General features: G+C 44.1%; 1 protein-coding gene across 1 annotated transcript in view; it reads right to left on the reverse strand.

Moving 5' to 3' along the window:
- adgrl3.1 (adhesion G protein-coupled receptor L3.1) overlaps positions 1 to 27,500 on the reverse strand; it is a 202,425-nt gene that overhangs the window by 110,410 nt on the left and 64,515 nt on the right. The window contains exon 4 of the mRNA XM_061244330.1: positions 10,750 to 10,859. Within this exon, the coding sequence (XP_061100314.1) occupies positions 10,750 to 10,859 (110 nt within the window). The remainder of the gene's footprint in view (positions 1 to 10,749; positions 10,860 to 27,500) is intronic.

Below are 27,500 nucleotides of genomic sequence, written 5' to 3' on the forward strand. Positions count from 1 at the left end.
TTAATTACATAATTACTCAAATTAGAGGGCTTGAGCGCTTGTGCTTGAGGATATGGGGGAGGGGGAGGGGGAGGAGTATGGGGGGGGGCGGGGGGGTCACCACTGCAATCTCTGGCTTGGGCACATTAAGCTACAACCACAGCCAAAACTGTGCTGCTTTGGTGACCGGGGGGGGAGATCTCTTATGACAGGTGCAGACAGCTGGACCAAGGTCAACCAATCACAGGGGACGTCAGAAAGCAAAACAAAAACAAAAACACACTTTGAGCAAAAATCACTACCGGAATCGGGGTGTCGGGAGAAAGTGCCGCGCACCTAATTTTTCATCCGCTAATTTCACCGCACCGCTTCCAGAGGCGCGGGATTCTTCCACGATTTCAAATTAAACCTGGGCACATCCTCAAAGCCGCGTCAAAGTGCTGAACGCATTCTGAGAGCCCCTGAATGCGAGCGCTACAGTCCAGGACCCCTGACTAGCGCACGCACACGATACGCCCCCTGGGTGTTGCCTTACCAATTAGTCTGACGGTCTCGCAGGCCCAAATAGTTCACGTGAGGAATTTGAGATAAAAAAAGTGGAACCTGATAAATGATACTTCCCAGTATAGCATTTAAGGAAATCATTTTCACACGCCCCGAGTCACTGTGAACATTATAATTCATAAAACACTTCTAATCATACCCTTCCCTTGTAATTAGGGATTCATTCTTCTATAAAAAAAACATTTTCGCTGGCACAGGCTTTGCTTGCGCCGTGATGCATTCCAAATTAGCTCACAGACAATGTTCGACATCGTGTCCTCTCGCATGGTCACGGCTAACCACAGCATGAGAAGTTCGTAAGCGCTCCGTCCAAGGGAAATTTCATCGTTGCGAATACGAGCGCTCGAGTCGGCCAGGGAACGGAGATGATGAAATGGCACAGGCACCGCGAAAGGATTTTCAATCAGAAAAACTAATCTGTTCGGATCCAGGGGATTCCCCGCGATATTCCATGTCATCCTCCATTAAAATGCATTTTTTGGGCAGCTTTCCCCCAATTTCTTCGTAATGCTGAAATAAGCTGATGCAGTAGGTGGTTATCGGAAACAATGGAAGGTTTCTTTTGCGTGAGACACCACAACAGATTCACCGAAATAATCTCTCAGTGTTTCAACCATGTTGTTGTCAGCTGAAATAGAAATGACATGACATATGGACCATTACCGAATACCACTCCTCCAAAACAAGGAGAATAATATAGTAACGTGTTATGTACATTTGCAGGTAAATGAAAAGGTCAGTTGTTCAGAAGTACGATCGATGCAATACGTCAATATGAAATGTAATACGAGATATTCCATTTGATGTCAGGATAACACAGAAATGTTTGAATGTGCTATAAGCTGCTTATGTTTATGACAAGTTTGACAGCCGCGATACATCTGAATGGCCAAATTCAACCGACCCCCAAACAATGAGACAAACAGACAGAAAGCTCTGTCAACTGAAGAGTGCAAAGTGCCGTATAGATTTTTCACTCTGACGTTCACCCTTACTGTATGTTCACCCTCTTCCACCAGCAGCCTGCGTAATGCAAATCATTACCATTTTCTATTATAAATGTGGTTTAAGAAGTTATTTACAAATGCATAATTTAACACCTCCACCAATTCCTAAGCCTGCTGGTATGACTGCCCGCAGAGCCTTGCAGTGGCTGACTGCTTAATAGAGAGAGGCTTGTAAAGATTCCATTTGAACTTTTTTTTCCATTTTTAGAAGGGGCTGAATTATTAAATCGTTCAGGTTAAGCGCCTTCCGCTGAGGCGGAACAGCTGTGCCCCCCGCCTGGGTGTGAACCGGCAACCTCCTGGTTTCAGACCGTGGATCCATTTACATTACATTACATTAGATGTCATTTGGCAGACGCTCTTATCCAGAGCGACTTACAGTTGAATAGACTAAGCAGGAGACAATCCTGCCCTGGAGCAATGCAGGGTTAAGGGCCTTGCTCAAGGGCCTACAGGGCTGTGAGGATCTCATTTTGGCTACACCGGGGATTGAACCACCGAGCTTGCATGTCCCGGTCATGTACCTTAACCACTATGCTACAGGGTCATGTACCTTAACCACTACGCTACAGGGTCATGTACCTTAACCACTACGCTACAGGGTCATGTACCTTAACCACTACACTACAGGGTCATGTACCTTAACCACTACGCTACAGGGTCATGTACCTTAACCACTACGCTACAGGGTCATGTACCTTAACCACTACGCTACAGGGTCATGTACCTTAACCACTACGCTACAGGGTCATGTACCTTAACCACTACGCTACAGGGTCACGTACCTTAACCACTATGCTACAGGGTCATGTACCTTAACCACTACGCTACAGGGTCATGTACCTTAACCACTATGCTACAGGGTCATGTACCTTAACCACTATGCTACAGGGTCATGTACCTTAACCACTACGCTACAGGGTCATGTACCTTAACCGCTACGCTACAGGGTCATGTACCTTAACCACTACGCTACAGGGTCATGTACCTTAACCACTACGCTACAGGGTCATGTACCTTAACCACTACGCTACAGGGTCATGTACCTTAACCACTACGCTACAGGGTCATGTATCTTAACCACTACGCTACAGGGTCATGTACCTTAACCACTACGCTACAGGGTCATGTACCTTAACCACTACGCTACAGGGTCATGTACCTTAACCACTACGCTACAGGGTCATGTACCTTAACCACTACGCTACAGGGTCATGTACCTTAACCACTACGCTACAGGGTCATGTACCTTAACCACTACGCTACAGGCTCATGTACCTTAACCACTACGCTACAGGGTCATGTACCTTAACCACTACGCTACAGGGTCATGTATCTTAACCACTACACTACAGGGTCATGTACCTTAACCACTACGCTACAGGGTCATGTACCTTAACCACTACACTACAGGGTCATGTACCTTAACCACTACGCTACAGGCCATCCCCAGGCCATGTCTATGCTAGCACTTCACATTAGCTGTGCATGAAGTGAAGTTTGGGAGGGAGGGGATGGGACAGGCGCTTCATGATCCGTTCCAGCGACGCTGTCCTCGGTGTGTTGACACTGACGACGCTGAACTGAGCGAGGTCTGGCAGAGTGCGACATGACGAAGGCCTCTCACCCTCATCATCCTCGCACGTCACGCTGCGCTGAACTTAAATCACTGCCAAACATGCCCTCTACAGCATCGCAGCCTCCACGTTGGCAAAAGCAGCGGGGCAGGAGAACAGGCATCGTTTGCACCAAATACATGGTACAGAGTTATGTATGACATACTGATAAAACAATGGATCTATATATTTGAATACGTCAATGTGTTTACAATGTGTTTACTTATGAAACGGCCATTGAATAGCAAATGAAAAACAAACGGGGATGTACCGTGTGAGTGGACAAGACGTGGTGATATTTGGACAGGTCTAAATTGTGTGTTTTGCCCTCTAGCAGTGCCCTGCTGTGATACACAAGGTTGGCACAGGGTGGCTGTTCCATACATATTCCACAGGGCTGGCTCCCTGACAGCTGACACTGTGCCCGCACTCTCCGAAACGGACAAACCGCACTCGCTCTGGAAACGACCGCTCACCGCTCAGAAAAGAAAGGAAAAGCCCCAAAAAACGCATTACAATAATGCACTGTATCCGTGCTAATCGCTAGCATCAAGGACGGAGCCATTCTCCATGGCAACAACGGGGCACAGAGTTTATTTGTTTATTTCTTTTTTCTTTTTTTTTTAAAGTAGGTTGTATGTGGGGATTTGGAGAGGCGGATTCAGATAAGGTCATAATGAAAAATTCATCGGGTGACAAACGGAGGTCAGAACTCAGAGGGACCGCCCGTTTTAGGCTTGTTTATCAAGCCGGCGGGAAAAATCCGTCGCACTTTGTGTAAGGCGAGACCCTGATTAATTAAGGCCGTGACTGAGGCCAGCTCCTGAAGGCTGCGGAGTTAAGCTCCAAAGGGAAGCCTACACAATACACAGACAATGCCGTGGATGCAGGAGTGCAGATGATTACCTACTGAGGCCTCCTTCATTAGCACCACGGAGAAATCAGAGCTGTTTATGATGAGCACAAGACATTTTCTAGCACTGCCAATTATTTCAATCCACATATTTTAATGTGAGGTCACCTTCTCGTCCTCGTTTTTATACACGTACGTACGGCAGAATGTCTATCATCATAAATATAACCGCAGCCGGCATTGTTGAACGTCAGCACAACTTGATTGGAGTGTCTGAACGTACGTCTTGACGCCAGTCCATTGTTTGCAGAGGACAAAATTACAGAGCTCCGCTTTTGACATACGACTCAAAGATGTTTTGTGATTATTATCAAACTCAGAAATAGAACCAAGGTTAATGAGGTCACTCAGCATTCTCTCGTAAGATGGCAGAGAGAAATCCCCCAACATTTACAGAGGAAACACAAAACTACCCAGTTTTAAATCAGACTGCTGTGGGGGAGAGACACAACCCACGCCCCATGGGGGGCGGAGCAACTACAATATGAGCTGCCAATCACTGACTGATACGAATGAATATGAATACGTGACACTACACAGTCAAGGGGATGTGTAGTCATGGCGCAGATCTCAGTTCTTTTCTGTGAGCCTTAACCCATCCATCCATCCATCCATCCATCCATTATCTTAACCCGCTTATCCTGAACAGGGTCGCAGGGGGGCTGGAGCCTATCCCAGCATACATGGGGCGAAAGGCAGGAATACACCCTGGACAGGTCACCAGTCCATCGCAGGGCACTCACACACTCATACACTCATACACTCATACACTCATACACTCATACACTCATACACTCATACACTCATACACTCTACACTCTCCAATCAGCCTAACCTGCATGTCTTTGGACTGTGGGAGGAAACCGGAGTACCCGGAGGAAACCCACGGAGACCCACGGAGACCCACGGAGACCCACGGAGACACAGGGAGACACAGGGAGAACATGCAAACTCCGCACAGAGAGGTCCCGGCCGACAGGGATTCAAACCCAGGACCTCCTTACTGTGAGGCAGCAGTGCTACCCATTGCACCATCCGTGCCACCGCCTCAACCCATCTGTAGTTTAGTTTAGTTTTTAGTTCTTCTTTAGATTTGGTATAAAATAAATACTTCATAAAAAAAACAGTCCAAAAACCATTCAATGCCAACTCCAGGAATTGCACCACAGCACCTCCTGGATTTTTTTATTTTTCCGTGCGCTGGTGCAGAATGAGAGATAGGACTACTGGTGCTGCAGAGAAAAATGCACCGTGGCGTGAAATGCAACTTTTAGAGGTCCATAACTTCCTAAAGAAAAACACTAAACCTTTGTAAATCTGTAACTAGGGATAATTTTGTATGTAGAATTCAGATCTCAAAAAATATGAAAACATGAATCGAAAAAGAAAATGGAATATTCAATTTGGCAAACTTTTAATGGCTCTATGGGCAAAACAAAATGGACAATGAAGCTAAAATTTTCTGGGATTTTATATCTTGTTATTGTCTACCAACATATCCAAAAAAATCCAAGAGGTGCTGTGGTACAACCTCCAGGAGTTGGAATGAAATGGCTGCCAACTCCTCCACCACAAGCAATACACTGTATATCACCATAACAACCACAAGGCCCACATCGCAACCATTTTGTAAAATAAAGCTAAATCATGCCCACAGTGTTCTATCAATGTCAACAACAAGCCCATTGTAGATGTAGTGCACTGGGCCTGCCCACCTACTGTACTTCTTTCTTCATTCGGACAGGAAGAAAGCAGAGGGGGTAAGAGACAGAGCAGGGATCGCAGCTGAGAAACTGCCGGGGAAGGAACCAAACCCCTGCCCAGCTATTCAAGAGTCAGCCGCACCACCGACTACGCCACGTGCCTCACTGGAACTGGGGGAGAGGGGGTTAGTAATAACTATATGCACAGTTTTTTGAACCCGATTATAGAGATGAAATATCATTGTTTTTTTCCCCCCTTACTTCCTCTGTCCTTTACTACTAAAATATTTAAGTAAGGACTTCAATCTGGGTTTTTTATGGAGTGCAGGGGTAAAGACAGCCAACTCCATGGCTACGACTCATTTTATATTCTGATGTGAATGGTGCTGAACCCTCGGTTCATGTTTTTACTGTCCCGGCGTAGCCCTGGGTCGATCCGAAGGGCTAGTCCTGCCGAAAAAACGTAATGAAGTTCCGTAAAAATATTAAGATCGTTCCGAAGCAGTAAAGGCCTCATAAGAAGAGCTCTTTGACTGGAATACTGATGAAGTCCTTCTCCACGGGAAATTTGTCAGCGGGATCCAACAGGGGATAGGCCGCCGGGTTCCTTATTATTCCAGGCCTGATAACCTGCTCACCGCACGCAGGTCTTCAAGGACCTGCAATTAAGAGCCCTCCTTTACTGTAGCTGTCCAATAACTACCCTGTCACCGCCCCGGCTGCTCTTATTTCAGAAGATATCCTGCCAGCCATTTGCATGTTCCTCTTACATACTCATGGGCGGAAGTGGGGAGCGATATGTCAGCAGCCGGTGACTTGAACCTGCGACCTCCTCCAGGGCTGTGCGTTCGCCTCCCAGGTATGACACTGCCATCGTGCCCTTGAGCGTGGTACTTAACCTGGACCACAATAAGCGAGGGTGAATGGATGGATTATGTTCAGTAAAATAGGCAGCTGCATAAACCGACTGCATGTTTAAAATGGAAACTGGCAAGAGCCTTTGGCAAATGCCTAAAATGTAAATGCAATGCTAAGGCCCAGACTTTTAGGATATTTGCTGAATGAAGGCCTGGGTGTATTTGAAACTCTGTATGAAAGTCCCTCTGCAGCACAGACCACAGAAAAAAAGGGTTCACAAACTTGTCGCTTTGGCTGATGTTACTAAATATGCATGGATTTGGATAGCTATAGAGGGCTCAATGTTTTTGGGGGTAGTTTTGAAATGCATGCCCTGGTTTTCTTACAGGCTGGAGTGAATTATGCCATTGCCTTGTGGAATAAATATTTTCATGACTTTTATATTATTATTTGACCCAAAGGAAATCCTTGTCAAGCAGGAAATTTGGTATCTACAAATTCATAGCCTGTCAGTCCACAGCTGAAAATAAGTACACTTTCATAATTTCTATTTCTATTTATTATGTTTATTATAAATTAATTATATAAACCAGCTGTTTCCTTTTTCCAGCAATCAGCAGCCGCTGTGTAAATGTCAATTACATCACAGGATAATTAGATGGCTTTTCAAATCCCCCATAGTTTAAGGTCTAACGAGACCATAGAAACATTTTTTTTCTAAACACAAAACACTAGCAGGTGGTGACTGTGTGGTACAGTACGTAGGGTCATTGACTCCAAGCCATATCCAAACCCAAGGTTGAGTTCATGGCCAGTCCGGTGTTTGTACTTTGATCCCTATCTCTGTCTTTAGCTCTTAGCCATCTTAATAAAGTGAAGAAATACATAAGGACAGCAAACTTTCCCTTCTTCTTAAACCCCACAGGGTGTCAGATCACTAACGTGGGATTAGAATGTTCTTAACCGAACATACTAATCAGAATGTTCTTAACTGAACGTTCTAATGCTGATGTAACAATCACTACCGGTGATTGAAAGCAGAGTTCTAGAACACTGACTTAGCAACATTCCAAAAAACCTACTCTTCAAAGGGTAAAAAAGAATTTAATGTTACTGACGCCGGCCAGAAATCCCCAGGATATGCTCGAATATAAAGAGTAGACATTATGAAAGGTTAGCATTACAAATAATCAAAACCACGTTTCAAGAATAACTTCATTTTAACTAAGAATTCAATTATCACATAACCTTCGGGCCTGTACCGTCCCTCCTTCAGCTGCTCGTGCAGCTCGGTCCGACTTCTTACATTAATGTGGGAACCAAGACGGGGAAAAAAGGTCTTTCAAAATCAAATAAACATGAGCTTCATCCCCTGCCTTCTGTCTCCTTTTTACTGCCAATTCTCAAGCAGCTCAATCGCACCATAACATTATAAAGATATCATGTTATGCTTCCCTATGGTGTAAAAAGGGTTCGGATTCACATTATCCAATCTACTAGTCTATGTCCTGACTATATCGTCCATCAGCCGACATGATAAACTATAATTGAATGTTTCTAAGGCAATCATGTTGCCCCTTATATGATAAAGAGATGCAATTTCATCCAATAGCGCATATAATATCCCCTTTGCTGGCATGAAAGCCAGCAGTGGAGTAAATGCTAATGCGCTCCAAAATTTTGAATAACACTTATTCGGCGGAGCTGAAAGATTCATGCTGCATCTTTCGTGGAAATAGAGCATACTTGTCTTTCAGGTTTAACCGATCACTCTGGGCTTTATCTCGAGCAAATTTCATCCCTTCCTGCCAAGTTCACCAACCGCCATGAGTAAAGTCAAACAAAGGCCCTGTTTAGTTTGAGAAAATATTGATAAAATTTAGAAGAGAAAATATTGGGCCTGCTATTGTTGGATGAGAAAGCAATACACGTATTTTGTCCAAGACTGCAGCTCAAGTCTACTCCATTCGTCTTAGTCTTTCACTCCCATTTCTTTACTTAATGTGAAGGAATTTATCTTATTTTTTTTTTTACAATAATACATCAAGGTAATGAAATTTTAATCTCAACACTATTATTCCACACTCTGTTTTTTTTACGGTCAAGAATGCATAATATATTATTAAGTATTGTGCAAATATCCTGTTTCTGACAACAGACAATCCACTGCGGTCCAACCGACGGATTCGGTCTCCTGGTACAAAAGTTAATTTAAACATTACATTTAAACCAAAACGAACTGCATGTTTGCACACTGAGCATAATGACTGTTTATTTATTTTCCACGCTCGTCTCTTCCCTGCTCTGTGCCATCGGCAGCTGTGCTTCGAGATTCCTCTGCTCGTTCTCGTTCTCCAAGGTCAAGCGCTGGCTTGTGTGACAGTGTGAAATAGTTCTTTCGCATTCCACGGTCCCCATTACTCCACGAATGTTTTCATTGAAAAACGCCGCTGAATTAATTTGATTGCCAGAAACATGCAAATGTTTTGATCGAGCAAGCCCGCAAGGACTTGAAATACTTTCTCTTGAAAGATGAGCAATGTTTTGGTCGGTCAAGCAGGCTTGAAGAATGTTGGGTTGAATAAAATACCGCTAATTTAATGGATTCTGGTGATTTGCTGTATGTTTTGTTTTATCACAGTCTTAGTGCACTTCAGAACATAAAGCATGCATGTATGGATCATGAAATGATCCTTAAAGAATGTGTGCTGTGGTCCACAATGACATTAACCAACATTACATTATTTGTTGTTAGGTTTATCATTTTATCTATAGGTTTAATTTTTATTGTTCTTCAGAAGCAGTTTGTTGAGTTCATCAACCACAAAAAACAAAAACCACTGAAGCCACTGAAATTCCACAGCCAGGCAGCAGAGTAAAGCATTCAAGTGACTTCTGAGGAGCAATCTCACATGTTAAACGCAGCATTATGGACAGAAACACGGGTCCTAGACTATTGTCTGCCAACATCCTTAAAGAATTACATTCACAAACGTCTCTAAGCTGTTCAGGGACCTAAAAAAGGTATTTGCAAAATGTTATGAAACACAAAAACATATATTAAGTATACATTTTTTATCCTATTTTCATTTGCTTAGCATACCCTTTTACACAGAAACATGTATAATAGCTTGAAACATTTTTTAGTAAGTTTAACATGATCAGTGAAGATCAGTAAATCAGGTTCAATGGCTATTGTAAAACTAAAGGGCCTCACATTAGCTGTACATGAAGTAAAGTTTGAGAGGGAGGGAATGGGACGGATGTAAACGGCCCTGAGGACAAAGCCATCTCAGTTCCTAAATCACTATGAAACTGGCATCCGGTCACCTTTCTTTAAACCAATCATCGGAAGGACTGCATACTACTGAACATGATATGCATTTACTTGTTATTTATAATGCAAGAAACACTGGAAACATACACCATGGTAGCATTCATTTAGATACGCCATAGTTTATATAGAATAATAATATATGCAAACACATACACACACATGCACGCACGCACACACACACACACACACACAAACACACATACACACACACACAAATGCAAGCAAGATTAAAAAAACCATAGTAACAGATATAGGCATACATGTGAATTATCACAAACTGTTGCTGAAACCAGTTGATACACTATATATGCATATATGTTTTCAATGAATATCTGTTAAAACAGCACAGAGAATTATGTATAAAATAACACAGATATTATTAACGTAACCCAAATATTTTTTAGAATTCTTAAATTAACAATGTCCTAGAAAGCAACCATCATCACTGAGATAGGCAGTTAACTATTTTAGAGCCACAGACCATATGAATGGATCTCAAAGATCTTGCTATACATGTATTTGTTAAATATTTAAATACATGCGGAAGAAGAAGAAGAAGAAGAAGAAGAAGAAGAAGAAGAAGAAGAAGAAGAAGAAGAAGAAGAAGAAGAAGAAGAAGAAGAAGAAGAAGAAGAAGAAGAAGAAGAAGAAGAAGAAGAAGAAGAAGAAGAAGAAGAAGAAGAAGAAGAAGAAGAAGATATGCTGTGTAGTTCCTGACCTCTGGTGCATTACTGAATTGCGTTTTGAACAGGACGGAGGTAAGATGACTTACTGTATGGGACACACTCATACTGGACCTCCAGGTATTTGTAGGTCCCGGGGCAGGGGTCAGGAAAAACGTCTGGACCGGCAACCACAGCACACTGGGTCCGATTATTACACCTGAAATCCAAAAGACGAGGAAACATGTAATGAAACGCGTAAATCTCACCAATTCTTCAATCTTTAATCAAGGCCTTTATACGTAGAATCAGGTGTGATAGTGCTGGGCTAGAACAAAAACTGCACCCACGCCGGCCCTTTTGAACAAAAGGGGACACCCCTGTTTTAGAAAAAAAACAAAAACAAACGCAACTGCTCATTAGTGGGTTGGACCATTACGGAAACATGTGTTTACAGTGGCTGACTCATTCATCTGTCCACAGGCTGAGATGGTAGGATGGGGTAAAGAAAGCATGTTATTCCATTCTGTATCAAAGACAGGACGTCCAATCTCAGCACAGAACAGACGTCTAATCTCAGCACAATGATACATTGTCTTCCAATTGAGCGGCAAACCGAAAACACCATATTTTTATATTATTCCCCATCCCTTGTTGATTTCATCCAGACGCATTATGTTGCGTGAATAGGAGTGCTGAAAGCACAAAGGCCCTGTGGTCAGGCTGGATGTAGGCACCAGTGCCATTAAAAGCCTGGCCGATACCATTACCGGCATCAATCAGGGTATCTGTGGGAGAATACAGACACTATCACGAGCAAACTCAGACTAAATTTGATCTTCTGCTTCTGTGGTTTTAGTGGAGTGCACGCTCTCGCGCTCCGTGCTATCCGTCAAACTCCCGTTATCTCATTCCTTCCCTTAACAACTACATATCAAGCGCTACGATCCAGAGTGGTCCTTAACTCTTAACCGATCGTCTTTTTTTAACCTCAAAATCCACACTTTAACTACATCCTTCCAAAGACAACAGCAGTAAATGGTGCATCATGCAACATTTTTTTTACCATTACCAATAAACTATAAGGACATAGCCTGGAAAATAGGTTCACTGAAAAACAAAGCCTTTGGGTTTCAACTTAAAAAAGTTACTGTCTATTGGCTGCATTAAAGATTTAAGTTAAGTGAACTTGAGAAGACAAGTGGTTTACACTAATTACAGTAAACAATTTGTCTTCTCAAGTTCACTTAGCCTGGACCCTAACTTTTTAAAGTTAAAAGAAGGTTTTTTCAGTTGAAAAAAAAAGTTTAGTTTAGTTTTTTTTTTAGTTTTTTTTTACAGTGTACACGTACTACTGAACGAAGATTGGAATTATACATCAATGCGGTAAGTGTTCAGCCCTGTTAGTGAATGACAAGTGCGCAGAGCAATCAAACGTTATCTCCAATCTCCAACACAGAGGCCAGGACAACGGGGCAATAACCGACGCTACGAAGCACTCGAGGGTGAATAACATCCATTACCAGGATCGCCTCCCAGCCGTTGGGAACATAATTGGATTAAAATGTGTCCGATTGTTAGCAACCAGAAGACAGCGGGATCACAGCCTGGACTCGGCTGAACACATGTTAGTCGATTAACCAGCCATGACAACTGAAGACAAAGCAGACCACTGTTGCCCTGCCCCTGTGGAATAAAAAAACACGTCTCCTCCCACTAAATAATAACAATCAGGAAAATCGTTATGATTATTATTATTATTGTTACTATGCATTATTAACAGTTATTAACGGTGAGGATCAGCGTAACAAATGATCATAATTTCAAGTCACAAGCTCCTTTAAAGTGAGATCCACACTAAACAAGAAGAAAGTGCACTATCCTGATTCATTTCAACACTTCCTAGACTTTTGTACTTGAATTGGACTGTCAAAGTGATTATGTTTAAATAGGCTGCTTTGCTTTTGATTTGGTATGCTAAGAGTGTGCCGGCTTGTCTGCACAGCACCAGTCAAAGGTGATATATTCCTAGAATACTAATTGCAACGTAACATGGCTTTTCCATTAAATGCCAGCCTTTCTGAATGGTAATATTAAGCTGATTCTATTTACAAGATCCACCCATCATTTGTCTGCACACGTATGCACTCAGTGACCACTTTATTAGGTAGACCTGTACACCGGCTTGTTAATGCAAATATTTAATCATCCAATGATGTGGCAGAAACTAAATGCATAAAAGCATGCACATATGGTCAAGATCTAAGTGACTTTGACTGTGGAGTGATTGTTGGTGCCAGATAGGGTGGTTTGAATAACTAAGAGCTGATCTCCTGGGATTTTCATGCACAACAGTCTCTAGAGTTTGCAGAGAATGGTGTGAAAAACAAAAAAACATCCAGTGAGCAGCAGGTCTTGTTAATGAGAGAGGTCAGTTGAGAAGGGTCAGACAGGTCAAAGCTGACAGGAAGGTGACAGTAACGCAAAACAGAACAGCATCTCTGAACACACAACAAGCCAAACCTCTCAAGTGGATAGGCTACAGCAGCAGCAGAAGACCAGTAAGTCTAAAAACCAAGTTTAATAAATACCTAATAAAGTGCTCACTGAGTGTATGTTTTATTCAGCCATGCTAAAGTTGTGCAGTTGTCACTCAGCACCTCTGAAAGATCCGGTTTCCATCGGAACACCGACGAGGCCGGACGCCGGGCGCTCGACTTGATTAGCGCTCTCCGAGACGAACCGGTAGCGGGCCGGTGTCGGGGCACAAGTGCCGAGAGACGGAACACAACGCGGCGAAGAACCGGCGCTTCTCCTAATGAGACTTAGATTTATACGGCCCCCTTATCTGCAGCTTCAACTAATTAGGGCGGCCATTTTTCTCCCCCTGGCAGGGTGCAGGGTGCCGCCGTTCTCTCCTAAAAAGGCGTCCCAGACAAAACAGCTGCCCCCAACAACCTGGGAGTCCAGAAAGCCCACTTACTGCACTTAACTGAACTTGCCTCTGGGCAAGGAAAACCAAACACCGAGACCCTCTTTGTGATTTTGAGCAGAGGGCACGCTGCCTTCAAAAAGGCAGAGAGAGCCAGGGCAGTGTTACTGCGTTTCCAGAATCATCTGGGAGACCAAAGGCTTTGTTGCCAGGTGACAACCCTGAAGATGCACTGGATCGGAAATCAGATACATTCCCACACAATACCACCAAATCAGCCAGATATCCGTCACTTCCCACACATTACCACAAAATCTGCCAGCTATCCGTTACTTCCCACACATTACCACAAAATCTGCCAGATATCCGTTACTTCCCACACATTACCACAAAATCCGCCAGATATCCTTCACTTCCCACACATTACCACAAAATCTGCCAGATATCCGTCACTTCCCACACATTACCACAAAATCTGCCAGATATCCGTTACTTCCCACACATTACCACAAAATCCGCCAGATATCCTTCACTTCCCACACATTACCACAAAATCTGCCAGATATCCGTTACTTCCCACACGTTACCACGAAATCTGCCAGATATCCGTCACTTCCCACACGTTACCACAAAATCTGCCAGGTATCCATCACTTCCCACAAATTACCACAAAATCTGCCAGATACCCGTCACTTCCCACACATTCCCACCACATCACATCAGCCAAGGGCATGTGCCCAAGTGGTACACAGGAGGGCAGTGTGAGGCAAGACCGACAACCCAATACCCAGCTGACTCTACAGTGGGACCCGCCCCAATGCACTTCCAGCAGAGAATAAACCTCATTATCTTTCACAGCCGTCTCTTAACGCGACGTTCTTGTCCCCGCGCTGGCACACAAAACCAACCAAATCTGTGCGACCACTTCACGCCAGCTGTGCCCCGCCGAACCGGCCAGCACCCTCCCTCTCCCTCTCTCACCACAGCTAAATATCCCTAAGCTGTATTTCCAGACTGCCGCTTTCTCCATAAGGAAAGGGGGGAGAAAAAAAATAAACTACAGTGGTGATTGACATGCCTCTCAATCTAAAGTACCCAGCATTCACCCATAAGCCTATTAGAGAACACAATACTGGCAATCATGGGATGAATTCGATTTGATTTCTGCTGTGGTCCAAGAAGCCACGCAGATAAGAAATCTCTCAGAGAAACACTTCTGTTCGACCGGCAAAGGCACATAAGAGATGTGTGTCTGAAGACAGAAAATCACACTCTCCAACCTTGTCTGCACTGTACTACAATCGTGCTGAAGGCCCACTGGCATCTCTGATTGTGTCCACATAACATCAGGTGAAAGCAGGTTCCGTTGAAAATTATGTACAATGAATGTCAGAAACAAAGTTGTGTACTATGTGCTTTGGAAGGTACAGCGGTTTCGTCTTTCATTTGGTGCTTCTACCTCGGGAGATTTGCTGGGCAGTGGGATATTTTTAAATAATTTTCTACAGTACTTACTTGTTGTTCACACAACCACCACCAGGCGGCATATGTTATTGGACTTAACTGTATTTTAATCATTGTATCACTTTTATGTAAAGCGTCTTTGAGTACCCTGATAATAAAATGTATTATTATTATTAACACTGATTTACGTCGGTCTCATGTACTTGCAGGTTCTGAAGCGCCCTTTTTCATCATGAGAAGCTTGCATTATCATGAAAGAGCTGAAAAGTATTTTTCCGGAAGTAACCAACAGTAACAAAATACTCACCTAAAGGAAACAGAAATTTGAATCATGGTTATGCTTTATCTCTATTCATACAAAACTCAGATAAAAAGTTTCAAACATGGATTTCTGTGCAATTTCGGTGCAATTTCTGTCCCCTTTTCTCAGAATGCGGACAACCCGGGTGGAAAATAGACAAGCGTGTTGTTGAGACAACTGTGTCTTCAACACAAGGTCAAGTTAGGAGGATACGGACATCTGATTCACCTACAATTGTCTGTAGAATAAATAACAACTGCTTAAATGTTACTTATGTTAATATTTACATTTCAAATAGAGGATGTTTACATTTCGATGCATAACCAAACTGTATTGTTTAATATCAAATATTGCATCAATAATGTGCTACTATCTCACTACTCAGCTCTCACTGCTGATGGCTGTACATTAAATCCTATTGGAATATAGCGTGAGGATTTGGGAGAAAGTGTGCAGCTCAATAGCGGCCATACGCACATTAGCACTCTGGCGGGGGTGGGGTGGACGAAGACAAACGATGAAGCAAACCGAGAATGGGGGAATCGCATCAGTGCCGTTGCCCCGCTGATATTTTTAACGTTAAGTTAACGTTTGGAGTGACGAGCTAATGTTAACAACATCCACATCTCTATATAACACTTACCTAGAGTGGTCTGTAGCGTAGTGGTTAAGGTACATGACTGGGACACACAAGGTTGGTGGTTCTAATCCCGGTGTAGCCACGATAAGATCCGCAAAGCCATTGGGCCCTTGAGCAAGGCCCTTAACCCTGCATTGGTCCAGGGGAGGATTGTCTCCTGCTTAGTCTAATTACCTGTACGTCGCTCTGGATAAGAGCGTCTGCCAAAATGCCATTAATGTAATGTAATGTAATGTAATACCTTAGGCTGCACACAAAGCCATTAGCTAGCTATTTGAAATTTTAGGTATTAGGATGAAATCGGTGAAGTGATATTAAGGCATACTCTTTCTGTTTCCGTTCGTGATAAAAATGAAAAAGAAAAAATCCCTTGTTTAGACATGGGTAACGTAGGCTACTGTTTAGGGTTCACACTGTTTAAACTTGAAAGCCCAGACTGTTCCTCTATATTTAATGATGTGAGACAAAATTGCCCTCTGGCATAGCAAAGACATCCATCTTCTTTCTGGATGAAAAATATTTGCTGTAATATGTGTATATATATTTTAGTTACTCAGGAGCAAACTGAACGACAGAGGACGAGAAATCAAAGAGAGAGCTACGTGTTTTTGGACATACAAACATAGCTTGTGTTGTTACTCTTAAGTGTGGGGAAAAACTAAAATATCTCCAAGAAATCCCAAAGAATAACGATGCACTTTTCAAGTTTCAATTATTTAAAAATACAAAAAAAAATCTAGAAAATGCACTCACTTCATCAGTATTTCAGTGAATATGAACCTTAATACTAAACATGCTCACTCATAGTATTTTCACATCTTTAAGGTCCACCGAATGCATCCACAAATCTACCCAGCACTTACTGCAATATGCAGATAAGCTTGAGTATAATTCAAAAACAGACATTGCCATCTCAATGCAGCCAAGCCGTTTCTCATTGAAATTGCTTCTCGGTGTCAGCTAACAACTCGGTTTCTCTGTTTACAACTCCGCTATTAGCTGGTCAAAATTGGGTGTGTCGAACAACCCCATGGATTCATGTTCCCCCAAGTGTCGTCGAACTCGCTGCGGTGATTCCAGAGAAATAACATGAAGCACGTTTTGGAATCGGCTCGCTACCATGACAGAATTGGCACACATGCTATGGAAAGTGATGAATACGAGTATTTGGCATTTGCGGCGATTTGTCCGTTTCCAATAGGGGAATTTTCCACTTGTCAACGGTTACACAATTACATACGCTGCTTTTGCATCTGCAACCTATTGTTGCATCTGAAATTCCTGCCTTTCATAATCTGTATGTCTTCATGTCAAATTCAGAGTGAAATGAACACGCCCCTCTATGCATGGGGCATTAGGGACGCCTGATTCAGTGGAGGAAAGAATTCGACATAACGCCTGAACAGCTGTTTTACCCCAGTCCATCTTCCAGTTTTGCAATGGTATTGCACGGTGAACTTAGTAAATCATTGTGAAATTGGGCAAATATATTTGTAGATATATCTGTGTGTGGACATATTAAAAATGCATTTTTTTATTAAATTGAGACTAATCTCTCTCCATATTACCCATACAATTTGCTTTTTAACAGTACTCGGTACGATGAAAACTAAAGCAACTGCACCGAAAATCGCTGTCGCACCATCCATGAACAGCAAAATTCCAAAGTCCCACAATAGGGTTGATTAAAGTATTTAAAAGTTATATACAAGATGTATATAAGTTAAGTGCTGCGGTGGAAGATGTACCCCTATACCCTCACATTTGCCATCTGGTAGTGCCTGTTACAGGCCAAAATGCAACACCACTGCCCCTACTGGCGGAACCTCGCAATTATTTTTTCCCAGCCGCCAGAATCCTTACCGCAGAACCACCAAATGAACCATTAAACATCTGACAATGAGGTCTTTCTAAAATTCCTTTACTACCAGAGGTAAGAAGGGGGCAACCCGGCTTCTGCTGTCAATAGCAGCACTGGAGTAAGACTGTGTCATTTTTCCCTCATACGTCCCAGTATAATCGTGTTATTCACTGACACAAGCAGATGGTCTCGGGTCTGGTGTGGTACAGTTGGGCCTGAAGCACGGACGGCATTTTGGTCGCAGGCCGTGGCGACGTGGCTGGAGTCCAAAGCAACGCAATCAACTAAAGGGATAAACACACACATTTCCTGGCCTGCTTAGAAGAAAGGGGCACTTTGTGTGCTGATGAATGAAGCCAGCTTTCTGAAATACGCTTTCGTCGTTAATGATGATTGATGAAAAAAATATGGAGGGGGCGGGGGTTATGGGAGGGGGGGGTGGGTTATGATGCAAGACAGGTCCAGACGTTCTGGATCAGGGTTGTCGTGAAGAATAACCGAGGAACACGCATGAAGCAGATGGCACGGGAGAAGACGAATGGCTCCTCAGACTAATAATCAGAAAGGGATCATGGGTAAATGAAAAATGCCTTTCTTCCCATAAAAGCCCGCTCCGTCAACGTCAAAAGTTGAGGAGCGACGAACGCTTTCAGCCAAGACATTACAATGCTGCAAGAAACAATTAGAACGGGGCCGCCCAACCCCGTTCCTGGATATGTGCTCTAGCTGGAGGTTTTCACTCCAACCCTAACAAAGCCTACATCATTCAACGGCAGGAGAACTCATTCAGCCGCTAATTAGCAGAATCAAGGGCGCCAAACTGGGGTTGAAGTGAAAACCTACAGGACGGCAGATCCGCAGGAACAGGGGAGCCTCGAATGAGAAGATTAGGGGGGGGTCTCTGGTTTCGGTTGGGACGGATATGGAGCGAGGTGTCCCGCTAAAGCACTCGGCCTGATTCTAAGTCCTCCGCCCTGCCAATACGGGCCACGGGGGCTCAGCACTCCAGGGCAGTACATTATTGGCTGTGACATCACTCGGACTGGCGAGAGCTGAGCAGCCGCCTCGATGGCGCGGCAGCGCCCCCTGTGGCCGACGGGGGGACTGCGCGTGCCAGCTGCGCTCGCATAGCAAAGCCCCTCTGACGCATGTGAGCGCGCGGCTCAGCTGGTGGGCTGCAGAGTGACGAGAAACAGCAGCTGTCAGCACTGGAAGAGGAACACGCCCGCGCTCCTGCAAATTAGCAGAGGCTGCTGCAGCGGAGAGATGGACCTCTGAAAGCGGCTGGCTGTTCAGGGGAAAAATGGATTAAAAAAAAGGATGAAAAAAAAAAAGGAAAGTATTAGCACTCGGTGCTGCTAGCTTGCGAGCAACAGGAAATGCTGAACTGAGCTGCAGGTATACCACTGAGCGGTGTATATATATATATATATATATATATATATATATATATATATATATATATATACACTCACAACCTCCTAAGACCCAGGTAGGCTCACCGTCAGGTGTGGGGGAGGGATTGGAGGGGTCAAACAGAGGCACGTGGACCCAGGCCCTGGAGGCCAAGGGGGGGGCACCAGAATTTATCTCAGCAATCCTGGGCAATGCATTTGTTGTCCTCTGTAGGGGACATGAGTCTCTGGTCTTAATCTCAAGCAGCATATATTGTACTATTCAGAAACCTATACAACAAGGGACATTCAATAAAGCTGAGATAATATTGAGCTTATTTTCACTGAATTTTTACAGTTTTTGTCATCTAAAGCACTTCAGTTACAGCAGTATGTTTTTTTTTTGTCAGGAGGATTTATGAAAGAAAAAGATACAGGACCATGCTCGTCTCCTCCTCTTACCTTATGCAGAAATCCAGAGCGGGCCGATAATGAACTGCACACAACCTGACGCCACAGTTTTTCAACGCCAAACATTCCCACGAGGGGAGAGGAGAGCGAGGGGGTGAGGGCAGGAGGCATGACCCTCAGCTAAACTGCCAATACAGCGGGGACAAAATTACCTCCCACCTCACACAGTGAAAACAAATCATGGAGAATTTACTAAGATTCCAAGATATCCCACCTCACACGGTGCAAACAAATCATGGCGAGTTTACTAAGATTCAGAGATATCCCACCTCACACAGTGCAAACTAATCATGGAGAGTTTACTCAGATTCAGAGATATACGTGCCTACTGTACAGAGCGCGCCGTGTGTTCCATTCCACAGCATTATCAGCCTGATTGTCCAGTGCCCATTCAATCAAATCCAATCAATCAATCGCATTGTATTTATATAGCACAGTTTTACACACAATTTGTCACAGTATGGTTCAGCTTGCCCTGGCCTAAAACCAGCAACAATGACAAGGAACAACTCCGTGTAGGAAGCCTTTAGGTGAACCACACAAAGCAGGGCGTCGCTCAGAGTGTACACCCACAGAAGAAGACAATCTGTCCGTCTCATCAGCTCAGGGGTGGCGGTCCAGGTCATTCAGGCGCCGATGAAAAGTCCCTGGAGTGGGCGTATCCCTCACAAGACAACGCACACAAAGGCTGGCGTTCATGGCACGGAGGCAGCCAATAAACCGTGTCGCTCAACACCCGGGTAATCACCCCAGAAGAGGCGGCCACACCTACTGCGCCTGACCTCCAGTCTATGGGTCAACTGAACACAGGTGTGCCGATCCTTTCAGCAGACCGATCAGGGCTGGAGCAGCCCACTGTACTGTACACACACTCCACAGCACACTGCTCCCACTCACCAGAGGCTACAGTAAGGAGCAGTGCACTTAGCATTATAAAAGAATGTATGTCACACGTAAGCTACATAAATTACCAAAGCTTTTTCATTATTATTATTATTATTATTATTATTATTATTATTATAATTAGTAGTAGTAGTAGTTGCAGTAGTAGTAGTAGTAGTAGTTGCAGTAGTAGAAGTAGTAGTAGTAGTAGTTGCAGTAGTAGTAGTAGTAGTAGCAGTAGTAGTAGTAGTAGTAGTAGTAGCAGTAGTAGTAGTAGTAGTAGTAGTAGTAGTAGTAGTAGTAGTAGGAGTAGTAGTAGGAGTAGTAGTAGTTGTAGTATGTGTGCCACAAATGTTTCATTCAAACATATACAGCAAAGAAATAAATAATTATAGATTGTCGAAACAGCATGCATGAGTATCCATGTGTCCATATTCATATGTGTGGGTGTGCGTGACTGGGTGTGTTTGTTTGTGCGTGCATGCACATACGGTACGTGTGTGTGTGTGTGTGTGTGTGTGTGTGTGTGCGAGCATGCATGTGTAAGCACCGTGGCCCAGATTTGTACATTTCCATAGGAGCGCTGTATAGTAATAAGATCTCCAGTATATTTCCCTGATTGCTTTAACCTCCTCAGGGGACATAAACATATGACCTTCTTGAGTCACCCTGGTTCTGCTGACGGACCAGCGTGGCCCTGCCCCCTACAGGCTGAGGATTTCACATCCGCGAGCAGATAAAATGGGGACACGGGGGGGGGGGGGGATCTCTGTGGCATCTCTGTGCATTAAGTCCTGTTTGTCACAAATGTGCGGGGTTGAAAGCCGCCATTACCGCTCCGGAGTGTCTTAAAGAAGCGATGCACACAAAGGAACGGATTGAGACCACATGCCTTTCATCTCTCCATCACTGTAAAAGTACACAACTGGACACACACACACACACACACACACACATATACACACACATGCACGTAGACTCATATGCACACACACATATAAGCATGCACACACACACACACACGTGCACGTGTAAATGCATACAGGCAGACACACACACACACACACACACACACACACACACACACACACACATTATCACACACAAATATACAGTACAAATGCACAAACATCCGCACACACACACACACACACACATCCACACACAAAACCCGGGAAGCCTTTAAGCTCAGCTATTTCACTTCCATTCTGCGTTGCCATGGAAACCCGGCAATGTCCGATTCCAGAGAGTGCTTCCAGCGTTTTCTTTATGATTCCTACCACATCACTGCATTCCTTAGCTACAGCACAGCACAACACTGTCCGCAGCAGACACAGCCGAGGACAAGCGCACATTTACTGCCAAATGAAGGCCCTTTGATAACACAAAACCTAAACCGTGTGTGTGTGTGTTTTTGTAAGGAAAGAACCGATGTTTGAATGTTCCCTGCGCTTTTGAATGACATAAATGGTGTTATTAATATATATTATTTTCTGAGACAGACTCAGAGAGACAGAGAGAGAGAGAGAGAGAGACAGAGAGAGAGAAAGACAAAGGGAGAGATCTCCAGAACACATGTGGGTACGTGTTCTCCATCATCATGCCAAAACCAATGAGGGACGATAAATAAGTCATATTTAACGACAAACCAAATACTGATCAAGTTATAGCACAAGCATCTGTACTGGCGTCCACAGCATTATCCAAGTCCTTATTTGGCTGTCTTACACGATTTATGAGCGGAGTTAAGAGCTATTGAAAAATGGGAATCATGCATCTCCATGACATCAATACACCAACACAGCTTCACTCTTAACCACTTTGGGAGGGGGGTGGGGGGGGGGGGGGGGGGGATGTAATTTTCTGGCCATGATGGAACAGCTTAATTTAGTTTGTCCAAAGGAACCCGATTCTAAGTGAAGAATTGGAAAGGCCAGTTCCAGGGAGTCAGGCCAAAGCCAGGGCTAACTGCTGGGCTGGACCGGTTACCAGAAGCCCTGCAGATGGGACTGCCTGGCAAAAAAAGTGCAATTACACCGAATGCAAAGGGGCTCCCATTTTCCTGAGAATCCATCCAGCTGGGCGAAAAAACGAAGATAATGCATATAGATAAAAGCTAAGAAGCTCTTAATGGAGAAATGTGTTGAAATGTGTACAGTATGCAGAACCGTTACAGCCAAAGGGCTCCGGCGGTCAGTAAGGAGGATAGGGATGGCTTTCCTCCGTCTTCCGCTGGCGATGGTGTGAGAGCGCACCTGACATCGGCCAGCTATGCAGCAACTGAGTCCGGCGGTATTTACAGTACTGCGCAGAAGTCTTAGGCACCCTAGACTTTAGTATATATATGTTTTTTTTTTGTGTTAGTATAAAAGAACACATTTGAGGTTTCAAAATATTCATTTTCCAAAAGATTTAATTTTATAGAGACATTTTTGTATTTAATTTAAAAAAGTAACACCAAGGCTGCCTGAGATCAGAAGCAAAGGGCCAACCAAAGTCTGCAGAACTGTGGCAAGTTCTCCAACATGCGTGGAACAACCTCCCTGCTGATTGTCTTATAGAACCGCAGGGCAGCGTTGGCTATCTCAGAGAAGTGATGCAGTTTTAACGCCGAAGGGTGGTCACAAAAAATATTGATTTTATTCAGTTTTTAACTACTCTGCCAAATTACTAAAACGTAATGTAAAAGAGTATAGTATGTTTATTTAGGACCTTTCATCATCTTATCTGTAGTGATATACAGGTGCCTAAGACTTTTGCGCGGTACCGTATGTGGGCTCGGACGTTTTCCCGAGAGCGCTGAGACGCAGGGTACCGCGGTACGGCGGGGCGGCAGAGCACCAGACGGTTTCGGCGAGCGTTTAGCGCGAATCCGGATGGGCCGCGCGTAGCGGACGGCGGACGGGGAAGAGGAAGCAGGAACACGTGGGTCTTGCACAGCCTGCTGCCATTACCCTTCTGGCACGGATCGATGTTCTGATGCAAAACAGAGAAAGCTCTGCTCCTGATTTACCTCCTGTACATCAGCCTGCAAACCCTCCGCAGCCGCCACCGTGCGCCAGGAACGCTGGCTCTGCTTTAGCGGCACGGCAACTGCCCGCCGGACTCCAGACCCGTTATCTCCTCCCACAAAACGGGCGGCGCACGATGCCAGGGACCCCCCCCCCCCCCCCCGCTACGGCTGCGTTCACACACAGCCTCATCTGTGAGAACTTTTCAGAGTCCCGCAGACAAACTGCTACGGAGCACGAATGGAACACATTCGTAATTCTTCTGACAGATAACATACCAACACCAGACTTTGATGCTTATAGAAAATAACTTACAAAACAAGGAACTGTGAGTGTGGGACTTGACGAGACTTGGCGTGAGACCTAAATTGCTGCTATTATATTTCAATACCAAGATTTTATATATATATATATATATATATATATATATATATATATATATATATATATATATTTTGGCCAGGAGGTATTGTTGAGGTATCCACCATTCTGCAATGCACCCAGAGGGTGTTCAGGCTCTTTCCTGCTATTGTACAAACCAAGAAAAACAAACTTCAAGATGCAACGCGTGCCATGCTGTAGGTCTTGAGCAACCAGGTCTTGTCGTACGATCAGCAGTGCCTTCCCCGCATTACTCCATGCACACAAATTGGCTTGAGCACAAACCTTTCAAAAGACACATGTATTTTTTTTAGTAAATCAAAGGAAAACGGTTGATTGAATTTATCCAAACTAACAAATGAGGAAATACAATAAAATAACATTGCACGGCGGAGCGAGGAGCTATTTATAATGACGGCTTCCTGCGCAGGCCCTAATTACAGCACTGAGCGAGGCTGACAGGCCCCCGGTCCTCCGGGGCCTCGGCTGAGGGGCCCTCCTGGGCAGGGCCGGCCGTAAGTAGGCCAGCGCCGGATTCGGCCTACTTCAGCTCTGAGGGAAAGGAGGTCTGACGCGGACGGGCTGCCGAGAGCCGCCTAACGAGGAGAGACGGGCTCGGGGGCCGGCGTGCGGGGGGGGGGGGGGATCACGCGCGTGAGGCGTTCCTCTTCCTCTTCCTCTTCCTGTTCTTCTTTCTTCTTCTTCTTCTTCTTCATCTTCATCTTTTTCCTCTTCCTCCTCCTCACCACCATCATCATCGTCGTCATCGTCATCGTCATCATCATCATCATCATCATCATCATCCTCGTCATCATCATCATCATCATCCTCCTCCTCCTCCTCATCCTCATCATCATCCTCCTCCTCCTCCTCCTCCTCCTCCTCATCATCATCGTCATCGTCATCATCATCATCATCCACGTCATCATCATCATCGTCATCATCATCACCACCACCACCAGCATCACCGTCATCATCATCATCCTCGTCATCATCGTCATCGCGACGCTCCGTAAACACGCAGGCCGCCCCCACCACGTTCCGTGGAGCGTCGTGATGAAACACACAGGAAAACCCGTCCGGAGTGCTTTAGGATTCCTGTCTCCGCTCCCCCCCCCCCCCCCCTACAATGAGCTGCAATGTATATATTTTTCATCGTTTATTTTTCTTTCCTCCGACTGACTGGCTTAAAATTATGGCATTTTATGACCGTTTTATCAGCGAGCGCAACCGCCCGAATAACAAGACTTTTTCCATTTTTTTAAATTGAGGCACATGCGCCCTTAAACATGGACTGAAAATGATGTATTTTTATCTGTGCGTTCCCTCTATACTTGAGAGGGTGCACTTGGTCGAAACAGGCAGAAAGAAGAGAGCAAGGCAAATGATTTGCCAATTATCTCCGACATCTAAAAATGGGTGACAGTGTATTAAAGTGCACGAAAGTTTGCCAAGCAGGCAAGGCAGCACTACCTAGTCAGAGCCAATTAACACCATGGAAAAACTGTTCCAGTGGTCAAATGATAGGTCCAAATCAGAAGCTCTTCAGAATAACATAATTATGAATCGATAGATACATGCAGTAACTAAAATGTCAGTAGTTATGCTTATGAATTCCAATATAAAATGACTTGGCAGCCAGTAATGAATTTATGTTTTCGTGAAAAATGGTATGGCATTTAAACCAATGTATGAAATGTATGAGAAATATGAATAAATATGTAATATATGAACAATATGAATAAATCCAAAATCAACATCATCCTCTGGGAAACATGATGCACTGTAATTAACAGTGAGAGAAGTTTTAAAAAGTCACATTTGGCCTTTTCTGCTCATTAGTCGTTATTATTTCAGTTTGCGATTAAAAATGCTACGACTAATAAAAAAATAAAAAAATTCAAAAAAGTATTTTTAGCTTAGATATTTTAATTCATGATTTAATGTTACATAATTTTTTTAAAAAAGTATATATACTAAAAGATATAAATATAATACTTCAAAAGAGCTTGCTGTAAGACACAATATTCTATAATGCTATAATCACAAGTTGTGCATTCAGGACATATTAATAATGATAAAACTGAAAAAGCCTTTGGGTGGATGAAGGTGAGTCGGAAAAGGAGTAAAAATCAACATGACAGAATGTGAATGTGAATGAAGACCTCATCCATATCAGACAGCGCATTAACCCTTTAAGGTGTGAGAGCACAGATATGTGGGGCGGCCCATAGCGTAGTGGTTAAGGTAAAGGACTAGGACACGTAAGGTCGGCGGTTCTAATCCCGGTGTAGCCACAATAAGATCCGCACAGCCGTTGGGCCCTTGTGCAAGGCCCTTAACCCTGCATTGCTCCAGGGGAGGATTGTCTCCTGCTTAGTCTAATCAACTGTACGTCGCTCTGGATAAGAGCGTCTGCCAAATGCCAATAATGTAATGTAAATGTGATTAGGATGTTCTGACGAGAACATTGTAATCCTGATGTGACACTCCTGATGTGACACTCCTGATGTAACAATCCTGATGTAACACTGACTACTGCTGACTGAAGGCATCTTTCCAGACTACCTACTCTTCAGAGCGGTTATGGTGACATGTCACAATGGAATCAGAAACATTATAAACAAGCTTCCTTTGGTTGCAGAGATGTTCTGAATGTCACTCAAGCCCAGCTCAGCGAAGGATAACCACTACTCCACCACCGGTTCCAAACTCAATTCTGCACCACTTTAAAAGGTTTCAAAAATATTATGTGTGTTCCGTTGAAACAGCTTTCCATCAGGTTTTTGACATTTTATTTGCAGGTGAGAGATGCAGGCATATACACAAGATGTTTTGCCACAAAACAAAAATTACAATAGTAAAAAATAAAAATAAAAAAAATAAAAAAAACTTTCAGCATGTCACAATTACAATGTGAATCCACCTCGGTTTTTGACACGGAGGGACCCAGACAGCTTCTACTTGGAAAATGTACAGCACGTAACGCGGCATACGTGGTTATCTCCAAACCCCATTAGCAATGTACACCACTGACGCTGAGCTCACGAGGAAAGTGCTTCGGTTTACCGTGTCCAATTACAACACCGGGTCTCATCCAGTTCTATATATATATATATATATATATATATATATATATATATATATATACATTTCCCGGCAATTAATTATCACAGCGCTCCCTCTCCCCCATCCCCTGCCCAGTGCTGTTGATACAGCGAGGAAGGAGAGGGGAGCTTGGTGAAAATGTCACCTCACGGAGGCACAGGTGAGATGATGGAGGACACAGAGCCTGCTGTATGGGGGGGGAGGGGGGGGGGGCTCTGCCAGCGCCAGGTGGCCCTGGAAGGGGGGCCACGGAGCCGGCTGGAGCCGAGCCGTCCCGAGGCCCCGCATTCATGTCTCATTTAAGCCATTGATAAGAGGGGCTGCAGGGGAGAGATGGCCCTGAATGGCTGACTGCAGCCCCACTGGAAGCTGTCCCAGTCTGACAGCTTGAGTCGCTGTGTGAGTGGGATTAGGGC

Source organism: Conger conger, chromosome 6 (genome assembly GCF_963514075.1).
Source record: "Conger conger chromosome 6, fConCon1.1, whole genome shotgun sequence".
Taxonomy (NCBI): Eukaryota; Metazoa; Chordata; class Actinopteri; order Anguilliformes; family Congridae; genus Conger; species Conger conger.